Genomic DNA, 20,796 nt, shown 5'->3' on the forward strand with positions numbered 1-20,796 from the left:
ACACTGAGAGAAACGTATTCATTTGAACTGAAAATATATCTATTGGACGTTTCGTTCGTTTTCCTTCAGTGCATATAGTTGTAGGGTTGTGTGGTAATTAAGTCATTTGTTTGTGGTCTTCCCACTGGAGATGCACACTCGCATTAGCATTCGCTCGGCTTGAGTTGACTTGATATGCGGCCTCAGTTGACTCGTCTTCTTGGCCAGAAAACTAATCCCGGCAGTCGGGACGCCCTGCCTATCGCTATCACGCGGCTCTCGTGCTCGGCTCCCCTGGAACATGTTTGCTGCCACAAATAATAAACCTAAATGATTGCAATCCTTCGCAGTTGAATTAAAGTCGCTCCACTCGGAAGGCAGTCGCCGCCGTTCCATGCCATTCCGCGCTTGCATGTTGGCCAATAAAACGAATTTAGTGAATTACAAGCTCATCCCGGGCAGAGGGCCATTTTATGAATTGAATCAGTCAAACTGAAGTGAAGGAACAGCGAGTTGGCTTGTTCAGAGCCCAGATCTCCTCGGTTCTATCGTCCACCCCCCCCTGTTTTAGGATGAATGTGAAACAACAGCAGAAATGCTTTCAAGGGTCAGTCATCAGTCGAGGCTCTTTTTGTTACTGTTGCTGATCAACGGGCGTGGACTTGGGGCTTGTGATTGCGGAAGAAGGGATCGGGGTAGGGTTCGGAGCTGAGGGATTGGGCTAAAAGTTGACTTTCACTGAGGGAAATTTGGTTGAATACGACTTCGAATGCTGATTAAAAAGCTAATTTTGAAGCATTTTAAACAATATTTTTGAATTACTTTACCCTATAAGGTACAAATTGTAATATTGTACCTCCTAAAATTTGATTCATAATTTTTCTCAGTGTAGCGGTTAGCCCTAAGCTCTTGACTATGCTCGCTTGTCCATCGCCAGTCAGTCAGACGGGCAGAAAAAAAAAATAAAATTAAACCTAGCAACATCGGACTAAACAAGCGGCAGGCGCATTTTTGCCTTACCCCCTGTTTTCTTCCCCCTTTTCCCTTTAGACTGCCAAGGCAAGTTTAAGTCCAGATCCGAGTTTCAATCCAGGTACCCAGTTCCGAGCTCCGAGCTCCAAGTCCAACTGCAAGTCCAAGACTAACAACAACGTCACGAATTGTCTCTCCGTCAGTCTGTTTGTCTGCTCTACAATTCTGCTCTGTGCGCTATTGCCTCGCCATGTGGAGCTTCTTGATCTTTATTCTTGACTCTGGTCTTTTTGTGGTTTTTTTTTTTGTGCTTTTCGGCGGTGGCGGGTATTTCGTTTTTATTGTTTGCCGACAATCAGTGAAAGATAAAAATTGGTACATGACAGCGGATCGCGTTTGTATAAATGGCAACACTGACGCTACTGTCATTTCAAGTGCCCCCCGCTCTGGAGCTCCCCTTCCCATTTATATACCACCCTGTTCTTCGTCATCCGATCTCCGATCTTTCTTTCTCGGCCGGAACTGAGCAAGAGCTATGTCAGACGGAACAAGCAATTGTTGTCATCATTGATTGTCAATAAGCATAAATTTTGCACCGGAGGGGGCCAAGGAATGCCGCAAAGGAGTGCAGAGAAAGAAAAAACCTCAAAATGAAATAATTTAAGGGTTAAGAAATATTGTACTTTCATGATAGACGAAATATTTCTCCTTGTGCACAGACTATACTCAAGAAACGCACATCGGAGGACAGGGGCTCATTGAGGATTCACGTTGGACTCCGATTCGAGTTGTGTAGCCCCACCTTAAGCTATTTATAGGATTGTCTGTAGGAGGAGATGGCGCAAAAGTGCCCAAAAGCAGGATGGTGAAGGGAGGGGCAGTGATGACAGGAGACGGATTCGCAACATTGTCGCTGGTTGCGTAGGTTGCTGATACACCTCGGATACATCGATTTCCATGCCGCATTAGCTGAGGAAATTATGGCAATGGGTTTTTGTCGCGCGTCCTTGCTTCAGATCGGTCTTTGCGATAAGATCAAGCCAAGCAATGACCCACAGATACTCAAGAGATCACCTAAGTGTACAATCAACTGAAACTTACCCCACAGTGGTGATTAATCCGCTCTGGCCGTCGATGGCAAACTGCCATTGCGTTTCATTGGCCAGCGAGTAAACGAGTCTGGCGTTGACGCCCAAATCCGCATCCACCGCACTGATCTGCACCACACTGGTGCCCAGTGGTGCGTCCTCCTGCACACTGCCAGTATATTTGCTCAGCTTGAATCTCGGGGCATTGTCGTTCTGATCCTCGACGAATATGGTGATGTTGCAGTGTCCTTGACGGCTCTTCGGTTGCCCCCGATCGGAGGCCTGAATCTGCAGGGTGTACCGAGAGTGCTGTTCTCTATCCAAGGGTCGGGCACTTAGCTCTCCTGAACTAGAATCAATGCTGAACTTATTGCCCAAATTGCCGCCTATATTGGAGGATATATAATAACACAATGGAAAAAATTAGTTTAGCCTTTTTAAAATCAGAAACCTAACTAATTTCAAAAATATATAATATTGAGATGAAGTTTTTTTTATCTTACCCGTAATACTGTAAATAAGATCCGCATTCGGACCTTCATCCAGATCGCTGGCCACCACAGTGTGAATTACACCGGGTTCACTGTTCTCTGGGACTGATAGACCATAACATGACCCTGGTCGGAATTCCGGGGAGTTGTCGTTGACATCTCCTACCGTTATATAAATTGTGGCCACATCAAAGTGCTGGCCATTCGATGTATCTCCGATGCTGTCCGACGAGCGTTGCTTTCTCACCGCTGAAGAGGACAAAGTCGACTGCCGGTTGGCATCCCGTACGTAGACGGGCAGGACATAACTTGCCTGGGACTCCCGGTCAAACTGTCCCCGTGTGGTAATGATGCCCCTCTGCCAGTCCACGTGGAACAGATCATTTGCCACGCCAGCAGGAATTTCATAGCTTAAATTAGCTGCGAAAAAGGGTGTAGGAAGAATAAGATATTAGTGAATCGTATATTTTTTAATAACTCTTCTTCTCTACAAATTTGGAAAATATGTGCATTGAATTCCTTACCATTTTCTGCACCATGTAGTGATTTTGCCGTAACTTGCAGGACGAAACTTCCGCTAGGAACGTTCTCCAAAATTGTGGCTCGATAAACAGCCTGCAGAAATCGGGGTGGATTATTGTGGCTGCCTTGAACGATAAGGTGCAGATTTAGAGAGCTTTTCTTGGGCTCCGGTTGACCATGATCTTTTGCACCAATGATTAGATTAAACCGTCCACCTTTTTCCACGTCCTCGGTGGCCGGTGGCAGGGACTTAACCAGCTCAATTATTCCTGTTTGGGAATTGATTCTAAAGCGGCCTTCCCCATTGCCCCCCGTGATTTCGTAGGTAAGTTGTCCATTGTCCCCGGAATCTTCATCAACGGCCACAATGTGCGCCACGACCTCTCCGATTCTAGTTGCATCACTTATGAAAAGAGATGCCGTTTTGCCACCACTTGAATTGGGTGAAACAAAGTGCGGGGCATGGTCGTTGGCATCTAGAATTCGCAATCTCACGGTCACCGAAGTCTGCAGTCTTTCTGTTACATTCGAGGATTGATCCAGTGCCTGGACAATAAGAAGGTACTCCTGCACAGCCTCGAAGTCCAAAGGAGCCTGCAGACTGAGTGCTCCCGTCAGGGAATCCATTCTAAAAAGACTCATTGCCTGCTCTTGGCTTTCATTGAGTTGGGGGAAGTATCGGATCAATCGATACTGTAGGTCCCCATTGGTTCCCGTGTCCGCATCCGTGGCCGTAAAGTTGTGTATTATTGTGCCAACTGGAGTGGCTTCGCTCACCTGAGTGATGCATAGACAAACAATAAAATGGAAAATTAAAATCGCCGTTGACAGATTTAAGATTCAATTTGTTGTTGCGGTAAAAGTTCTACGACACCAAGCACATTTTTCTTTTATTTTCGTATAATATTCGGTTCAATTAATATTCAATGATCACAAAGAAGTTACCTGAAGGTCGATGGGATCCTGTGGCCATTCAGGGGCATTATCATTGACATCGGCCACCTCGATCTTAACCGTGATGGCGCTGCTCTGCGGGTTATTACTAGCAGTGGTATCTAAAGCCCTAATTTCCAACCTAAATTCGGATTGAACCTCTCTGTCCAAGAGACGAGCCACGACCAGGTTTCCCGAATGCCGATCGATGTCGAAGGCAGCCTCGATCAGGTCCTTGGTCAAGGGATTTAGAGTGTAGGTGACGCGCAGATCTTCGAAGGACTCCTCCACGCTATTTCTGACGACATCCGCCGGACGTTCGATGGGACTGATGGAACCGACCACATGGCCAAGGGCGGCATCCTCGCGTACCTGCACAAATACCAATTATAGATTATTTTCGTGGCTTATTAAGAGGAATATTGGGAGGAGCGGTCGGTCGAAAAGCGGAGGAAGATGACTTCTTGGGTCGCTCTACTTGGACCTGGTTGTTGTTCGCCGCGTATCTTAATCTCAACAACAGTGTTGAAAATCCAATCTTAAAGCAATAATTCATACTTCAAGATTACGAAGGCAGCAAACATTTAAAAATTTCATTCCCCCCACCAAAAGAAGAGAGGCACAGAACAGAGGAACCTGAATCTTGAAAGGAAGCCTGTCCAGACTCAGGTCTCAAGTCCCAAGTCGCCGACCAATGGCATTAAAAAGAAATTATGCATTCCGACCAAGTTGGCGGCCCCGAAAATCACTGCAGAAAAATGTTGTGAACCATATGAGCAGCGGGATTTGTGGGTTGGGAAGGGGGGAAGAATCTTTGAAGACACAAGAGACTCCTCACAAGAATTTAATATGCAAAACCGCAAAAACCGTTCCATAAGGTCCTTTCAACGAAAAAATGGAACGAAACAAGAAAGGTTCTTTCTTGCAGTGGGTATCTTTTTTCATAAAATAAAAACATTGCAAATATTGTTTGGGTCGCCAAAATGGAGACACAAAAATGACAGTCACGAGATTTATGCCCCGCCAAGATTACGCAGTTGGCTGCCCAAATGGACGGCGGTGAAGAGAACGAAGGAAGGCTGCACTGAAAAAATTTTTGGGCTTTCGTCTGCTTGATTGCACTATTGTTTTTTTTTTAAACGATGCACCTTTCAAGCACGCAAAGAAAAAAAAGGTATTTGTATTTAGGAGATATAATTGAAATACTTATAGAACTTTTCATAAGAGAATCTCGTTTTTTCATGTGTTCAAGGTTAACTACTGACTAAAGTCAGCGATTTTTTTCATTTCGGATTTGGCCAAATTATTCACAGAGTCACAAAATGGAGAATGATTTGTACTGCACTTTTATGGCAGGGTCCTAAATAAAAGAGGAAAGGGGAAACGAAAATCGCGGTTGATGAAAGAGAGTGGGATCTGCTGGTGGGGGAATTGCTTAATTACATCGGATTTATTGTGGCAATCCGTCGCTGAGTAATTGGCATCAGCGGACAACGCCGACTGCGACTTTACGGCAGAGTGCATCTCTGTTAGTTTAACGCCAACGCAAAAGAACAAAAGCCGAAACGAGAATGCGGCACGGAATCAAAGCGAATTCAAAAGGCCGACCGAAATGCAACGAAATGTGTCAATTTTAATTGTGGCCGAAGCGGATTTAAGGGACGCACAAGGTCTCGACCTGGGATCCTCGGGTTTTGCTGTGGGCAAGCTCTTCCCCTGCTCCTTGACAAGACTGAGTTTGCCCTGCGAGAGGCAATTAAATGCATGTCAAAGCGTCGCAGCCATCAGCCGTTGAGGCCGCGTCTCAGTCCGAATTCACAGATCTGAGTAAAGCCTGGGATCCGGGGAAGCCGGGGAACCCGGAGAACCGGGTACTTGGGAGTGGAGAGTATGCAAAACATGTGCGAATCGAACGTGATAAAAATGTTAAAGGGTTCCCAAGCGAAAGGAGAGTCCAAGAAGCGGAGCAGCATGCCAAAATCTAAGCAGGCGAGTTCCTTCAGGCACGAGGCGACTCCTCCTTCAACCGCCTCCGTCCGTCGGTCTCTGATCTCTCAACTGACGTCTCGAATCGCACTTAATAGGCCTAGCTGAGATCTCCCCCTTTTCGTTGGAAGGGGACTGAAAGGAGGAGGCGACTTGTCACAGAGCATAGTGACAATTACGCGTGCGCAATGAAAACGCCGACAATGGAAGACTTTGATGACGAGCACTGTGAAAAATAGGGCTGTAACTTGAAGAATTGTTTTCGTAAGATATAAGAATACTACTAGCCGAAGAGTCATACGTTTATACTCAGTTAGAGCTTAAAAAGCAGTGAAAAACAGCTTAACTAAACAAGAGTGTATTGATGCACTTGGTCCTTCGCTCCGGATGCCGGATAGGCATACATGTAAAGGCAATTACGAACTGGCTTTTTGCTTGGTGTAAATTTGGCTCTCAAGGCTTTAAATGCAAATCGCGACACTTCCCACGTCTGTGGCACTCTGTGACATCTGCTTCCGAGCTCTTTAAAGGGGCGGCTGTGGGAGTGGGAAATGCACCAGGAAGGGATTCGCTCGGGCAGAGTCGTGTTCTCGGCTATTGTCACGTGAGGCCATAGCTGCGGCTACAAATCATCCGTTGCAACAAAGGCGGCAAGGCGAAGGCACTTGGCAAGAAGCAAGGAAACTGGAAAAGGCGACAAACGCGTTGCTCACGATTGTAGGGAAAATGGTCGTGTAAAACTGGAAGCGTCAAATAGACAAAAGTTTTCCAGGAAATGTACTGCTTGCTGCTCCTCCAACTTTGTTGCCCCCTCTCTTAACCATTCCATTCCATCCCATCTCATCCCGAAATGACCCTCGCATAAATCTCGCACTTACCCTGAAGACCAAGCTGGAACTGGTAAATGTTGGGCGGTTGTCGTTCAGATCCAAAACTTCAACCCGCAACATCCGTACCGTCTCCCTGGGCGGATTGCCGCCGTCGGAGGCGGCCACACCCAGGCGATAGATGCTCCTTTCCTCGTGATCCAAAACCACTCGGGTTCGGATCACTCCGCTGGTGGGATCGATGCTGAACAGTCCGTGCCCATCAGAGTCCCGTCCCTTGACAATTGAATATGTAATGGAGGCATTCTGCCCGTGGTCCCGATCGACGGCTCGAACTCGCACCACTTCAGTTCCGGGTGGTTGCTCCTCTCTTACGCTCACCACATCCTCCTGCGGATCTGCGATCTCGGGTGCGTTATCGTTGACATCGCTTACGTGGATGCGTACAGGGACGCGAGCACTTCTCACTGGAGTTCCTTGATCACGGGCCTCCACTACAAGGTCGTACAGCTCCCGGAGCTCTCGATCCAGAGGCTCTCGGGTGGAAATTTCTCCTAGAAATTGAAATTTAATTTATTGTTAACTTTATTATTCATGTAACTAAACTACGTTCTTTGCACTCGCAAAATAAACTGATAGATGTAAAATATGATTCTATCTCGGAAGTTAAGATTTTAGAATAGTACGAACAGGTTTTAGATTTTGGTTTTGGCACAACTATAATTGTCTTAAGAAATGTTGTATCGAGGACTTCGTTTGGGGCATGCTAGCATTGTTGCCACCTAACTGGGTCGCATATGATTATTGCCTCCGAAAGAAATTCATGTCATGCGAGTGCAAGCGAAGCGAAACCTGTTTGCCAGGATTAGCTGCACGAGATTTCCATATTTAATTTAAATGAGACGAGACGGAGAGGTGTCCCATACAAAAGTATACAGTACCGCTCGCCTACAGCGGACACGCACATGGATGCGACGGACATTGGCTGGATGTCAGGCCAATGATATTCCATTGACGGATGAGCTGACAGCGTTAAAACTGTTGTTGCCCGAACACTAATGGTCAGGCATCGGCATCGGGAACCACGTTTGAGACCCATTCGAGATCTCGGATATCTCGGCGATCGCATTTTATCGCTTGGCAGGAGCAGGTTTGCCATGCGCTTGATCTATGGGCCAGCGGAGATGCAATATATGCACAGAAAGAAATTTCATTGAAAATTATTTGTTTGTTTTAGTTGTTTAGTTTTAGTTTAAAGGCTGTTCAGATTCGATTAGTTACGTACTGAATCTTAAATGTTAGATCAAATAATATCTTCTTCTTCTAAACACTTCTTTGTGTGTAAGCAATGTGAGCTGGATCTCCAGCCTTTAGAGGTTTGAGGAGCAGTAATGAATGACCGTGGGTCATGGCTGGTGGCTTGACAGTTGCCACCGCCACCGGAGCGGCGTTGAGTGAGTTGTTCCCTGTTAGAGTAGGCTTAATTTATGGCCAAAAGGAAGCCCGACTCACCTGTGACGGGATGCACCTGGAAGCTGGAGTTGATCGGCAGCAGGCTGTATCTTATGGCGGCATTCTCACCCAGATCCAGATCACTGGCGGTCACCACTCCCACAACGGAGCCTCTCCTGAGGTTCTCCTCTATCCTAAATTCGTATTTAGATTTCTGGAACTTGGGATCATTATCGTTGGCATCAAGAACACGAACTATGACACGTGTTTTTGCGTGAGCAGCGGGAGTGCCATTGTCCGTGGCCAAAACCGTCAGTTGATAGCGATCCCTGGTCTCTCGATCCAGAGGAGCACGCAAATATATCCAGCCGGAGTTTGGAAATATGCCAAAATGTTGCGACACATCTGAGCTACTAATGGAGTTCGTGACGTTGTCCACTCCGGCATCGACAATCCTATAGGTGATCCTGGCATTGTTGCCCGTGTCCAGATCGCTGGCATTAACTTGAATAATCTGCAATTGAAGAGCGGAAAACCTAAAGTTAGAGCATGGTATACCAAAGGGGAATGCATCAATCACTTGGGACTGAGAGCAGGCAGAGGACCAGGCGGTGTGTCTGTGTATCTGGCAAACCTCTGGAGAACTCGTTTCCGATGCCAAAGATATGAAGTGATTTTATGATCAAAACTAGTTCAGGCCAGAGAACCGAAAAGAAAGAGCCAAAGAGTAGAATCAGTGGAGGGGCTGGCACTTGGGAGCTAAAGAGTCAACGTCTTGGCTCAAAAGCTTCAGTCGGTAGGAACTCCTCCTGGGTGTTGAGATATTTTCAGCGCGATATGACGTCCGCCTGACAAAAGCGTGACTTTTAGTGGCTGTTAATCAAATTTATGTAGCCCATTTAGTTTGCATTACACAGATTTATTTTTCAATAAAATACCTTCATCAGAAGGCAACGCAATGGAAGGGAATCTTTGGCCAGATAACTAGTATTTAAGCAATATTTGAATTTTAAATGAATAGAAAAATAATAGGTTTTAATTTTAAGTATAGAAAGGAGTGTTATAAAAAGACGAAGATGTATATTACCTGAGCATTGATCGATCGCGATTCGGACACATTCACAGAATACTCGTCCTTTTCAAAAACTGGAGGGTTATCGTTGACATCCTGTACATCCACCAAGATGGTTAAGTTCGTCGAAAGGCTGGGAACTCCACCATCCGTGGCGGTTACAATTAGGGTGTGTCGTTGGGAGCTCTCGTAATCTAGGTGTTGGGACAAAATTAAGTGGCCAGATCTCGCGTCGATGGCAAAGAGTCCTTTCCCCGATTCCTTGACCAGGCTATATGTAACTTGACCACTGCTTCCCGAATCTTTATCGTGGGCATGTGCAGCATATAGTGGAGCTCCAAGCTCTGCACTTTCCGGTACGGAAATCCTAACCATACTGGCCTCGAACTCAGGTGCATTATCGTTGACATCCTCCACTTCGATATTAACCTGTGTGTGTCCATAAACCGGAGGTTCTCCCAAGGTGGCTTGGATGTTGAGTAGAACCTGGGACTTCGCTTCATGATCCAGGGGCTTAGCTATACGTATGTTTCCAGAGTTGGTTTCTATGCTAAAATAGCCATCGGGATCGCCCGAGTATATCGAATACCTAACCGGACTTCGATGGGCTGTAAAATAATAAATGAGTTATTATTAGAAAAATACATGTTCCAAATTTAGGCGCTTTGGTACACTTTCTTTTGTGCCATCGAATCCCAAGGGAAGAATTCAGGTTAACGTTCTTAATTTGCGAATAAAGAACGAGAAGTGCAATTACTTCTTCCTCACTTGAAGGAACTTGAAGAAACTCCGAAATACGAAATTAGGAGCCGCTGTTCATTAAAAGCCATTCAAAGTCCTCGACAATGAGATTCAGGAACAATAGGATCGAGCAGGAGAAGGAGAAGGAGCTCTCGTCACCGATTGACACATGAGGCAGGTAGAAGTGGATGGGGATGGAGATGGAGCACCACCACATAACATATAAAGCATGGGGCATGAAAGGAAGTGCACAGCGAAAGCAGCAAATTAAACCGCAAAATCATTTTGCATAGCCAGCGACGATCGGGGATCGTCTGGGATTCATTCCGTCTGAGATTGGATTTTACGACTGGAGTCTGGAACAGGAACTGAAAACAGGCCCTTGTGTCGTTCTCTGAGTTCAGTGCGACTCGATGACGAGGACGTTGTTGATGGGTGCAGATTTCTGCCGAAATTTGCGATTGAAGTGCTTTGCTGTGGCTTTATTGTTATGCTCAAAAAACCCAAAATTGGGGATGCATATATGCGTGTGTGTGTTTGGTGCTCATGGTTCTCTTTTTTATTCGTATAAAATATCAGAATGTGTTCTTTTACTAATCAGTCAGCTGTGACCATTGGCAACTAAAATACTAATTCGGAAATATATTTAGGTATCCAGATCAATGAACTAATTAATGCGCTTCAAGTTCAATCTAAAGGATAGATTACTTACCGACATCTCCACTCGCAGCTATCACAGAACCCACAACCGTGCCCCTCGGAATGTCCTCCTTCACATAGTAATTGTATCTGGCCTTTTCGAAGATCGGCGGTCGCTGCATGGCGTCGATGATGCTCAAGAAGACCACGGCGTCGGCATTGCTCCTTAGATTACCGCCATCGGTCGCCGATATATTTAGCATGTGCATGGGTTGGGTACGAACGGATAGCATATCCGGACGGACCACGAATATTTCACCAGTGGATCGATCAATCCGGAAGATGCCCGCCTCGTTACCGGCCACAATCCTATATGAGACCTGGCCAAAGTTTCCGTAATCCGGATCTGTGGCCACCACAGCGACAATCGGAGTACTCGAAGCTTGTGAGGAGGCTTTCGGGGATTCCCTGAGCGATACTTTATATTCCCTGGGATAGAAAACCGGACGATTGTCGTTCACGTCCGTCAATTGCATTTTAATCATGGCAGTAGTGCTCAGACCCCCGCGATCGGTTGCCAGTACGGGAAATTCATAGCTACTCCTCCGCTCGAAGTCAAGTTCGCCAGCTATGCAAATCTCGCCAGAAGCGGAGCGCACCTCGAATTCGGTGAGGTGCTTGAAGCCCTCGCCGATGGTGTAGTTCACCATGGCATTTACTCCGCAATCTGGATCACTTGCAGAGACCTAAAAGGCAGGGAAAATAAAACGAGTTAGTATCAAGAGGGAGGTATGCGTTATAAAAGATTTGTGATCAATATGTGTAGCAGCTCGCAATAAAGCTACAAATTTTAAATAAATTTGCAATGCCCATGAATATTGGGGGCATGGTTCTCGGTTATATTTTGCATATACGTACAGCTACAAATGAAGTTGTCAAAATTTTAATTTGATTTACAGTCGGTGGCTGCCGTTGGCCTTTGGAGCTCCCGTTCCGGAGCTTATCTCCGGACCCTGTTCAGGGCTTAATTTGGCAATTTGTTATGCCCGATCCCGAGTGGAGGCTTCCGCCCCCGAGCCCTCGTATCAGGCGAGTGTCAACTTAAGTTTGAGCCAAAAAACCGGGGTGAATCACTGGCAGAAAGGTTGCAGATTGCTGGGAAATGGGAGCAATGACTCCACTTAATGGTAGCCAATTAGTTGGCATTTTGCGTAATCGACATTTGCATTCTGATGGCTGTCTGCGAACGAGGGAAAAAGGAACCGGGAGTGGGGATGGAGTTGGAGTGACTGAGAGCTGCCTTATAAATAGCCAACTAGCGGGGGCAGACATCGATCGGATTTTGACGCCAACGAACAAGCCAAGAAACCAGCAATTAAAACTGTCATTATTTCAACTTGAATTGGAGGCAGGGAAAGCGTTTCGTTTCCCTCCATTGAAGATAAGTTGCAAAACAAACGAATCCTGTAAAGACGTACAGTACAGAGTAAACAAGCCAAATCAAATCATTAAAATTTGCATAATTTAAATTAACAAAGTTCTGTGGAAATGCGATCGAAATTTAAAAAAGTTAATAACGAATTCTAAATTATTCAGAAACGTTGCCATGAATTCAGACCACAGCAAGTCCCCTATTTTTCTCTGTGTACTTCAGCCCTTCCCCAGGCGAACGATGTTTGGAGTCCAGACTGATATGCATTTAAAGCTAAACGTGTCCGGGATCCCAGCACCCAGTTGTTGGGCTGCTCTCGTTGAATTTCAGCGCTAATTACACTTTTTGTAATTCTGGGTACTCGGTGCTGGGACTTGGACAGAAGCCTGCCGGAGATCTGCTTAGATTGTTGCTGGAACTAAAGACTTTCAATAAGCTAAGTTGGGCAGCAGCTTAAACTCGTTTAACCCGGCCGGTGAAATTGTCACCAGCGAAATGGACGGAGGCAGTTCCAGTCCTGCGATGCGATGGGATATGGGCTGGAACTGGGCCGTCGTCAGTCCAGAGATTGGCAATTTTATCTGTCAACAACATGGAAGTGCTGTGTGCAACTGTTTTCGGGAAGCGGGATGCGAGAATCTGAAGGAGGAGGCGGCAAGGGTCTGGTGCTAAATAAATGCACGCCCACGCGAAATGAAGAGGAACCCCAGGGGTCGTGGGCTTGGAAGAAAGGAAGGAGGCTATCTGCACTTAGAGAATGTTATTTATTAGGTCTCATAATTAATCTACTTTAATTTTTAAAAATTACTATACAAAATCTCAGAAATTTTGAATAAATTTGAAAATGTGTGCGAACAGAGGACAGTTTACCCTTGGCTTTTGGTTATGCCAACAGCAGAAACAGGCAGGAGTGAAAGGCAAATCGAATGGAAGGCAGTGAATCCCAAAGTCAAAGCCAAGTGACATCTTTTGGACAGCCAAAAAGAAAAATAAAAATCTGAAGCGTACAATTGAAGTTCGTTTGCCGTATGTACGTATGTACATATGTGTGTGTGTGTGTGTGTGTGGTTTGAAGCAGTCAAGAGTTATTCATCTTTGTCAGCACGCATTTCTCACACTTTTCTGCAGGTGGGGATGCTTAAAAGGGGGTCAGGGAAGCAGGGGAGCAGGAGGAGCATTCAATGACCAATTATGGCCTAACAAGGCCTCCAACTCCAACAGCGACTGCAACTCCAGCTTCAAAAGTCCCAGCTTCTGCTTTCGGCTGCTGTTGATATATGCAAATAAGCTGTCAAAAGTAATTTCATTCAATTACCTTATTTAACGTAAAAAAACCAAAACGAGCTAAGACAGAATAAGAGATGGTGCTAAAGTGAAAGAGAGAGGGTGACGGCGAGTTGGCTCAAACCAAAGCAGTTAACAACAAAAGGATGAAGATGATTGCTGGAACAGAACGATCTTCTTGCATCCATGCGGATGTTCGTGGTTGCATTTTGATTAACACTAGTACACTGAGCAACAATCAATTTATATAATATATATAAATATATATAATATATATTGTTACTTACAAGAGGGTGCCACCACAACGAGAATAACAAGCTCTAGCTGTCTTGTGCCCTTTTTTCTCGCAGTGCTAATGACACGACGTTAGCAACAGAGCAAAGTCACACTACGGTTCTGGCTAATAGAAGTTGGCCAAATGTCGGTCGTGTCTTTGGTGCGGATTATCGCCGAAACGAGTGGAGTGAGTGGCACACTGAAGCTTGGAGTGTCTGAATCCGAGGGCAGTGAACAGTTTTGATAAGACATCCCCGGTGCAGTGAACTTTGAGACTGTGGAACTCTGGCTCTCTCAGACTTAAACTCACTTCGCGAATCGCAGCGTGCGGCGGCTTGCATATTTCTTATGCAATTTCCGGCAGATGTGGATGATTTAGCTGGCCCCGCCGCAACGGCCAATACGAAAGGTGGCTGGCTGATGAGAAATGGCTACGTGCTCAAAAGTGCCGCGACCGACTTTATTTCACTCAGCGATTTAGTTTGAGCCCATTTCGGTCTCCCAATTGTCATCAATCCCCTGTCCATCCCAATGTAAATTCGATGTGAAATCAATACGATTGAGACGAAGAAAGTGTTTGCCATGTGGTGGGCGTCGTTGCCGAGGCACAAATGTTTCATTCCACGTTTGGTAAGAGCAGAAAGCGTAAAATGTCTGCGGTTTCTAAGCAGATCACTATACCCACACGCGAATAAAAACAACCTCGAAGATTATTAGGATTCAAGTTGTTTTAAGTGAAAGTCATTTGACATCATATTAATTATCTATATTTTTTCAGTGCAACTCTTCCTGCTGCCCCTCTGCGGTTTTATCTAACAGGTAAGTGGCCAGCAATCGATTTAGTTATAAAGACATTTAAGCCGCTGAGGGCTCGGTAATAAAGTCTCTTCTGCGCACCTGGATCCTCTCATCTGCGGCGTGTGAAGATTTCACACCTTTGCCTTGATTAGTCACGGCCTGCGCACCTCCCCGAACTTCGCAACCTTTTTGCGGGGTCTCCAACATGGCAGCTGATTTATGTTGACGCCTTATCAAGACCCCTCAATATTTATTGCAATTTTTATAAATTATTTTTACATTCTCTCAAAAGAAGCGCGCAGAGAACTGAAGATTTATATGTGAGCAGATGTGATGGGGCCGCACCACCGGGAAAGTGGTGCAGCGAAGGGGCGGAGGGCGTGGTGGTGTTGCGGTGTGGTGCTGCGAGAGGTGGGAACGATCTATTTCTGTTTACTTTCTGCGGCTCAGGCTCGGGTTGGCCTTTCCCCTGTTTTTGTTGTACACTCTGTTGTCGCTGTGCATCGTCAAACACCAAAAGGCAATTCTAACAGTTGTTGCACCGCTGCAGCTCCAGTGTACCACCATTGCACCACCGCTGTGCCGCTTGTCGTGTTATTAGGAATTTTTAATTTTCCGGTATAGATTTCTGACTTGTACTGCGCTGCGTTCTCTACGCTGCAATTTTTTTTTCAGCACAGAGAAAAATTATGGAAATACATAGGGAAGTAAATGTTCAAAATGTTACGCAGTCCAACGGGCTCCATTTTCTTCTACTTTCAAATTTTGGGCTTAACATTTTTGTTGCAAAAAATGACTTAATTAACTATTATTTTTTTCCAGTGTCACGCTTCTCTCCATGTTTTCTGCCAGAACTCTGCTCCACCTTGTCTGTGAGTGGTGCAGTGGTGCTGGGGCATCATCAAAACGCATCTAACAAGGTTGTTAGGTGTTAAATAAGTCTGCTTAAAAATTTATCTTGTACATTTCTTCCTTCATTTGATTTATGTTCGCTGGCACTTGGCTGCAGCTGTCTTCTTAGCCAATGCCCATTACCCCCATGCCACGCCCCCCTTACGGTTACGTTTACAGTTCAACTTTTGAGGCGGACTGAGCCCCAACTTTTGCTTTCGCCGCTCCGAGAAAACAGCGTCTATTGATAAATCAAAATACCAATAGATGCGTGAGCAGGTAGGTGCGGGGAGGTGTATGGTTGGGGGAGATTTAAATTTGCCCGCTGGCCATGGACTTGACTGCGAAGATGTGTCTGCAAATGGCCAAAAACATGCGAACAACACAGCACAACTTCCCTGGCCAGGGAAAAGGAGGAAAATGTTTTTGAAAAAACTGGCAACTGGCAAGTGGGGGAATGAATGCGTTTCTTGTGTTTTAAATGCCTCTCTGATATTTTTGCCGCAGCTGCAACAAACTTGGCTCGCCGCACCACCCGCCTGGATCTCCTCTCCCCCTCTGCCCATCTGCCCCTGCCCCAATCCCATCCTCCGATTCCAAACTCTGAATCCAACTATGACTGCGATGATCGATCGTTGTACAAGTCCACGAACGTTTCCCGCTGGAATGCGCGTCGATTACCTGGCTTGAGTTTGGTTATCTGCTAGATACAAAGTTCACGAACCCGAATTCAAATCATTTTCGGTTTGCTGGCCAAAAATCTTAAGTTTTAAGTTTTATCTCGAGATATATAAAGGCTAGAAAGATGAGATTGAGCAAGCACCTTCTAGTGAGATTGCCATGTCCACTCTTCCACCCACAATCGTCTAAAAAGCTATTATTCCTATCCCAACAAAATGTTGAAATTGTTGGGGATAAATTCGATGTAAAATGTAAAATTTGGCGTTTTTTGTTTTTATTACCACTCAAAGTTAATTAAGCATTGCACACTGATTTTATTAAACTCCCATTCCTCTTTTAGCCTATGGGCCATTATTTTCGTTCTGTTCATGTCCCTTTTTATACCCTTAGTAATCGGAGGCGCTAATCAATGCCTTCCTCATTAAACTGCAGTTCCTTCGGTGGCAGATGCAGTTGCAGCTAATTAAGTTGGATGCACGCTCCAAAGATTCTGGCCTCTCAACGTTAACGAGTTGCCCTTTTCCCCACGCCCCCTGTTGCTGTCAACACCTACTCCTCGGATGCGATTCCACCCACACAGGGAATGAAATCAAGAGCGACAGGAAGTCATGCCCATGACAACAGGAAACTTCTGGCACCCCAAAGGAGGAGCCCAAGAAATGTGGTCCAGTCCGGGCAATAAAGCATTCTAATTGGCGTCGCTTGAGAGAGGAGGCAACGAAGGATACTTTGGGGCTGATAGATGTGTTGTCACAACTTTTCGTAGTTTGTTGTTATTAGTAAAATGTATAAATTTCTTGGATTTGATTCAATCTTAAAACAATGTTGTGTGAAAAAGGTGATGATGATGGGTATATTCACAGATCTACGGCAGATAAATTGCTATTTTTTTTTTCCTTGTGTATGTTGCCAAGCCTAATGGCCAATGCTCGCGACTGCGCGACTTTCCCCAAAGTGGCACCCAAAGTAGGAAATTGTCAATGAGTTGTCGATGGCCATAAAGCGCGGCACCACAACTGGGCCACACACCAAGTGGTGCACACAGAGCAGGAACGACCATAAGCCCAGTTTGCTGATCGCATCGGGCCTTTAGCTAAAAGCCAGCCGATAAGAATCATGATCCAGCCCTAGACTCCAGCGTCTTAACTCCATTACCCGGTGTTCCGTGTTCTGCAAACTCCCACCACGATCGCTGAATTTGAATTTGGACTCGATTTCGTCCGCCCACACATGGATCGTCGATTCTCGATTCTCAATTCGCGATTCTCGATCGCTGATCGTTCGCTCTCTAGGCCAATAACAATCACAGTCTTCTGGGCCCCGCTTTTCCCTGTGACTTTGCATAAATTCTGCTGCGCACAGCCGGAGGAGGACTCCTCGCCAAATTGAAAATGTGAAGAAGAGCGCATAAATTTATTGAGATTGTGTAAATATTTGCCCGGAATTGAAATGTGGAAATGGGTAGGCATGGAAGTTTACCTAGAACATATCCACCGTCTGCTGCAAAGGTGGACCAATATAAATAAGATCCCTCTATTGTTTATGTTTCATGGGCTGTTTATAACTTATTTGAATGCCGGTGACTTCAGAAACGCATATTAGTCGGTAAAATAAGCAATGCTTGAAAATTCTTTATATTTTAAAGAATCTGGTAAACAAATTGATTATTTTAATTTCACTGTAAATGGCGAGCCAATTAATTAGGCAGTATTTTGCTTATTTTATTCCCCGCTAGCATTTATGCACTTAGCTGCACTCACGGCCGCCACTCGGTTTGATTTTATTGTCGCCGACTTTGGTCACTTTCGATCTTTTCCAGCTTTTCTGTTTGCAACTCTGGCTGCGAATTTGGACTCGGTCTTGGGTTTCGGTTTCACTCTTGGTTTTCGGTTTTCAATTTGATAAATGCGAACGGCCAGCACGTAAAGTGGACAACTCTCTGTACATGGCAAGTGCCTGGATCGCGGATTTTGGATCTTGGAGCGGTTAACGGTACCGGGCATACTTGTTGTGGTCCGTGTGTCCAATAAGTTAATCAAAAGTTCAACTCCAACTGCATTCGATTGGATTCGATTTGGTTTTTGTATTTCTCTGCTTGCTTTGTTTCGCCCGCTTGCCCGTGCAATTTGAATTTGCGTAATTTAAAGCAATTCCAGTTAGAGGCGAAACGCACCCACACGCCCCACCGAGCACCACAGAGCCACCTTTCCACCGATCCACCGATCCACTGGGCCATTCCACTATATGGCTGGCCGATCCTCCGCTTCCCAGCGGGGCCAAGAGCCGCATAAATCAAATCGCAAAGTGGTCACAGCCAAAGTCGAGGCGGTGGTAAACTGTGTGGAACATATGTGCATTTGCAGGAATGTGGAACGCATGCGGTGCACAGGAAAAAATTAAGTTATTAGACAATTAGACAACTAGAAAATTAGAAAATAAGGCACATTTAAATACGTTTCTTTTGTATTGGTTATATATTGCTGCATACTTTAAGACATCTAAAACCATGTGAATTGAAGTGTTGAAGTAGTCCGTTTTCTAATGGGAACACTCCCAAACAACCAACTTTTGGCTCAGTGTGTGGGCTCGCCCGGCGATTTATGCGATTTTAAATATCGATTTTGTTGATTTTGGTTACCTGGCAGCAGGTGGGACTTGGACCCGGACTGCGAAGTGGATTACTCGGAAGCAGGCCAAGCGATAACCGCCGAAATTAATTATGATTGTGGTGCGGCGGTGCAGGGTGGTGCGCGGCGTCTGGCAAATTGAATTTCACTTCATGGCCCGTCGCCTCGAAGTGTTTTTCAATGTTTATTTGAAATATTTTGCTCCATTAGGCAACCGCCAGCTTGGTTTTCCTCTTTTTTCACTTAAATGCATTATGCAAACTTTGCAATTAAGTTGCCAGTCTCCAGGCTCCCAGCACCACATCCCAAATGGTGCCGTTTTCCTCCCGGTGGTGGTTATCCAGTGTGATTTATGTTTATGGCACTGGGGGCGGTGGGCGGAATGGGGGATCTCAGGGGAGGATTTGGTCTCGGGGCGTGAGTTAATTACGCGCTAACAATGACAAATGTTGTCTCGCTAATCAGCCCGAGACTTCAAACTGTCCGATGGGTTCAATAACCCAGAGTGGACACTGCCTACGATCCGTTTTCAGGGATGTGAGACCCACAATGGGAATTCCATCGGCCAGACAAACCACAAGACCACCGCAAATATCAATTTTATTCCCGCCATCAAGTGATGATGTTGTGTATGCTGACAATCTTCTGAATCCAACCGCAAAAACATGCGGAAACACAATCAAAGTCAAAATCATCATCATGCTCGGGTGGGGTCCACTGTGTGCTATGACCACAAGAAAACACATTGTAATGAAATTGCATGATTACACAGAGAAAAAGTGCTGTTCGACTAGCACTGCTTAAATTTCATTTAATCAAAATTATGAGTATTCCTTCTTTTGCGCTGTGTAAGCCCAGAATATTTGCCTAGCAACCGCAGACGCAGGCAGGGGAGACGGCTCCAGCCGTTGGAGCCATCTCTCGAGGATCACTTTCACTGCGCCCGGAATAGCTAGCCGCCAAGTGCAGCTGCTGTTTTGTGATACTGATGCTTCGACTGCTGGCGGGCATAAATTGGCCTGCGCTTTGTAGTAATGCAAATATCTGTATATCTGTTTGTTACCTGCGTTGGCGACCCCCTGCCAGCCGAAGTTTTGCCTGGCGAGACCCACTCTTCGGTGCAGGCGATGCCCGTGCCGATTGTCTGTGGCTCTAGCTGTCTGGGTTTCTGTTTCTGCGGCCAGCCATATTTTTTCTTGCTCATTTTTGGGTCTCCGTTAGCTTTAGCTACAAACGAGTTACAAACACCTGTCATTACCCCGGGAAAACGCCGGGGCAGTCGGGCAGAGTTTGAGTAAGAATTGCATAAGTCCGAGGCTCTAGTGCGGCTCCCATTTGGCCGCGACTTGTTTATGAAAATGATAAGCGGACGCGAATTTATGGCCAACAAGCGCAGCCTCATAATTGGTACACGCCGGTCTCCCCTCCATCGTAATTGTCTCGACCGGGGCTTCGTTTCTATTTATTGTGAATATTGCGAGTGGGAGGTGAGACAGAATCTCCAGTGAACCCAGTCCCACAGTCTCGGGTTCCTAATCATCGCGTCCCACAAATTACAGGGAACAAAGGACGGTCGGTGGACTGACTCAAAACTCGTTGCTGTGCCTAATGACGGAAATTTAATGTGCGTTAAGATCATCGTCCCCTCTCCCCATTTTAATAAACCATTTTTTCAATTAGGCCGCTGGAGAGCACTAAAAAATGGCAAAGTGGTGGACAACGACGACGCATTGGTAAAAGGCGAGCACAGATTTGGTGGAAAATCTGGCTGTGTGGATACACAAAACTAGTCCATATTTCCAGAGTGTATGTACATTTGCAGTCGAAATGTATTCGGTATATGCTACTGGGAAGATTCAATACTTCAAAATTTCTTGGTTATGTTAGGCATAAAATGGCGATTGCATAACAGTCAATAAAAATGAAATTAAATTAATAATTGGGAGTCACCACTCCCGGATTGAAATCAACCAAGTGAGCCTAAGTGTGCCGCCACGATAATAAATCAAAAATTAAATTAAATTGCTGATTGACAGTAATTGCGATTATGGAATAGTGGAAATGACCGGGGTGATCAATGGAAAAGCGATCAAGGTGGAAATCCA

General features: G+C 45.6%; 1 protein-coding gene across 2 annotated transcripts in view; it reads right to left on the reverse strand.

Annotated features, from left to right (window-relative positions):
• ds (dachsous) overlaps positions 1-20,796 on the reverse strand; it is a 74,971-nt gene that overhangs the window by 5,924 nt on the left and 48,251 nt on the right. For both annotated transcript variants that reach the window (NM_078722.3, NM_001298622.1), the window contains exons 3-10: positions 10,776-11,448; positions 9,338-9,930; positions 8,311-8,764; positions 6,850-7,352; positions 3,998-4,357; positions 3,055-3,829; positions 2,543-2,950; positions 2,053-2,425 (exon numbers count right to left, since the gene is read on the reverse strand). In NM_078722.3, the coding sequence (NP_523446.2) occupies positions 2,053-2,425; positions 2,543-2,950; positions 3,055-3,829; positions 3,998-4,357; positions 6,850-7,352; positions 8,311-8,764; positions 9,338-9,930; positions 10,776-11,448 (4,139 nt within the window). The remainder of the gene's footprint in view (positions 1-2,052; positions 2,426-2,542; positions 2,951-3,054; positions 3,830-3,997; positions 4,358-6,849; positions 7,353-8,310; positions 8,765-9,337; positions 9,931-10,775; positions 11,449-20,796) is intronic.

The sequence above is a fragment of the Drosophila melanogaster genome, chromosome 2L (genome assembly GCF_000001215.4).
Source record: "Drosophila melanogaster chromosome 2L".
NCBI lineage: Eukaryota > Metazoa > Arthropoda > Insecta > Diptera > Drosophilidae > Drosophila > Drosophila melanogaster.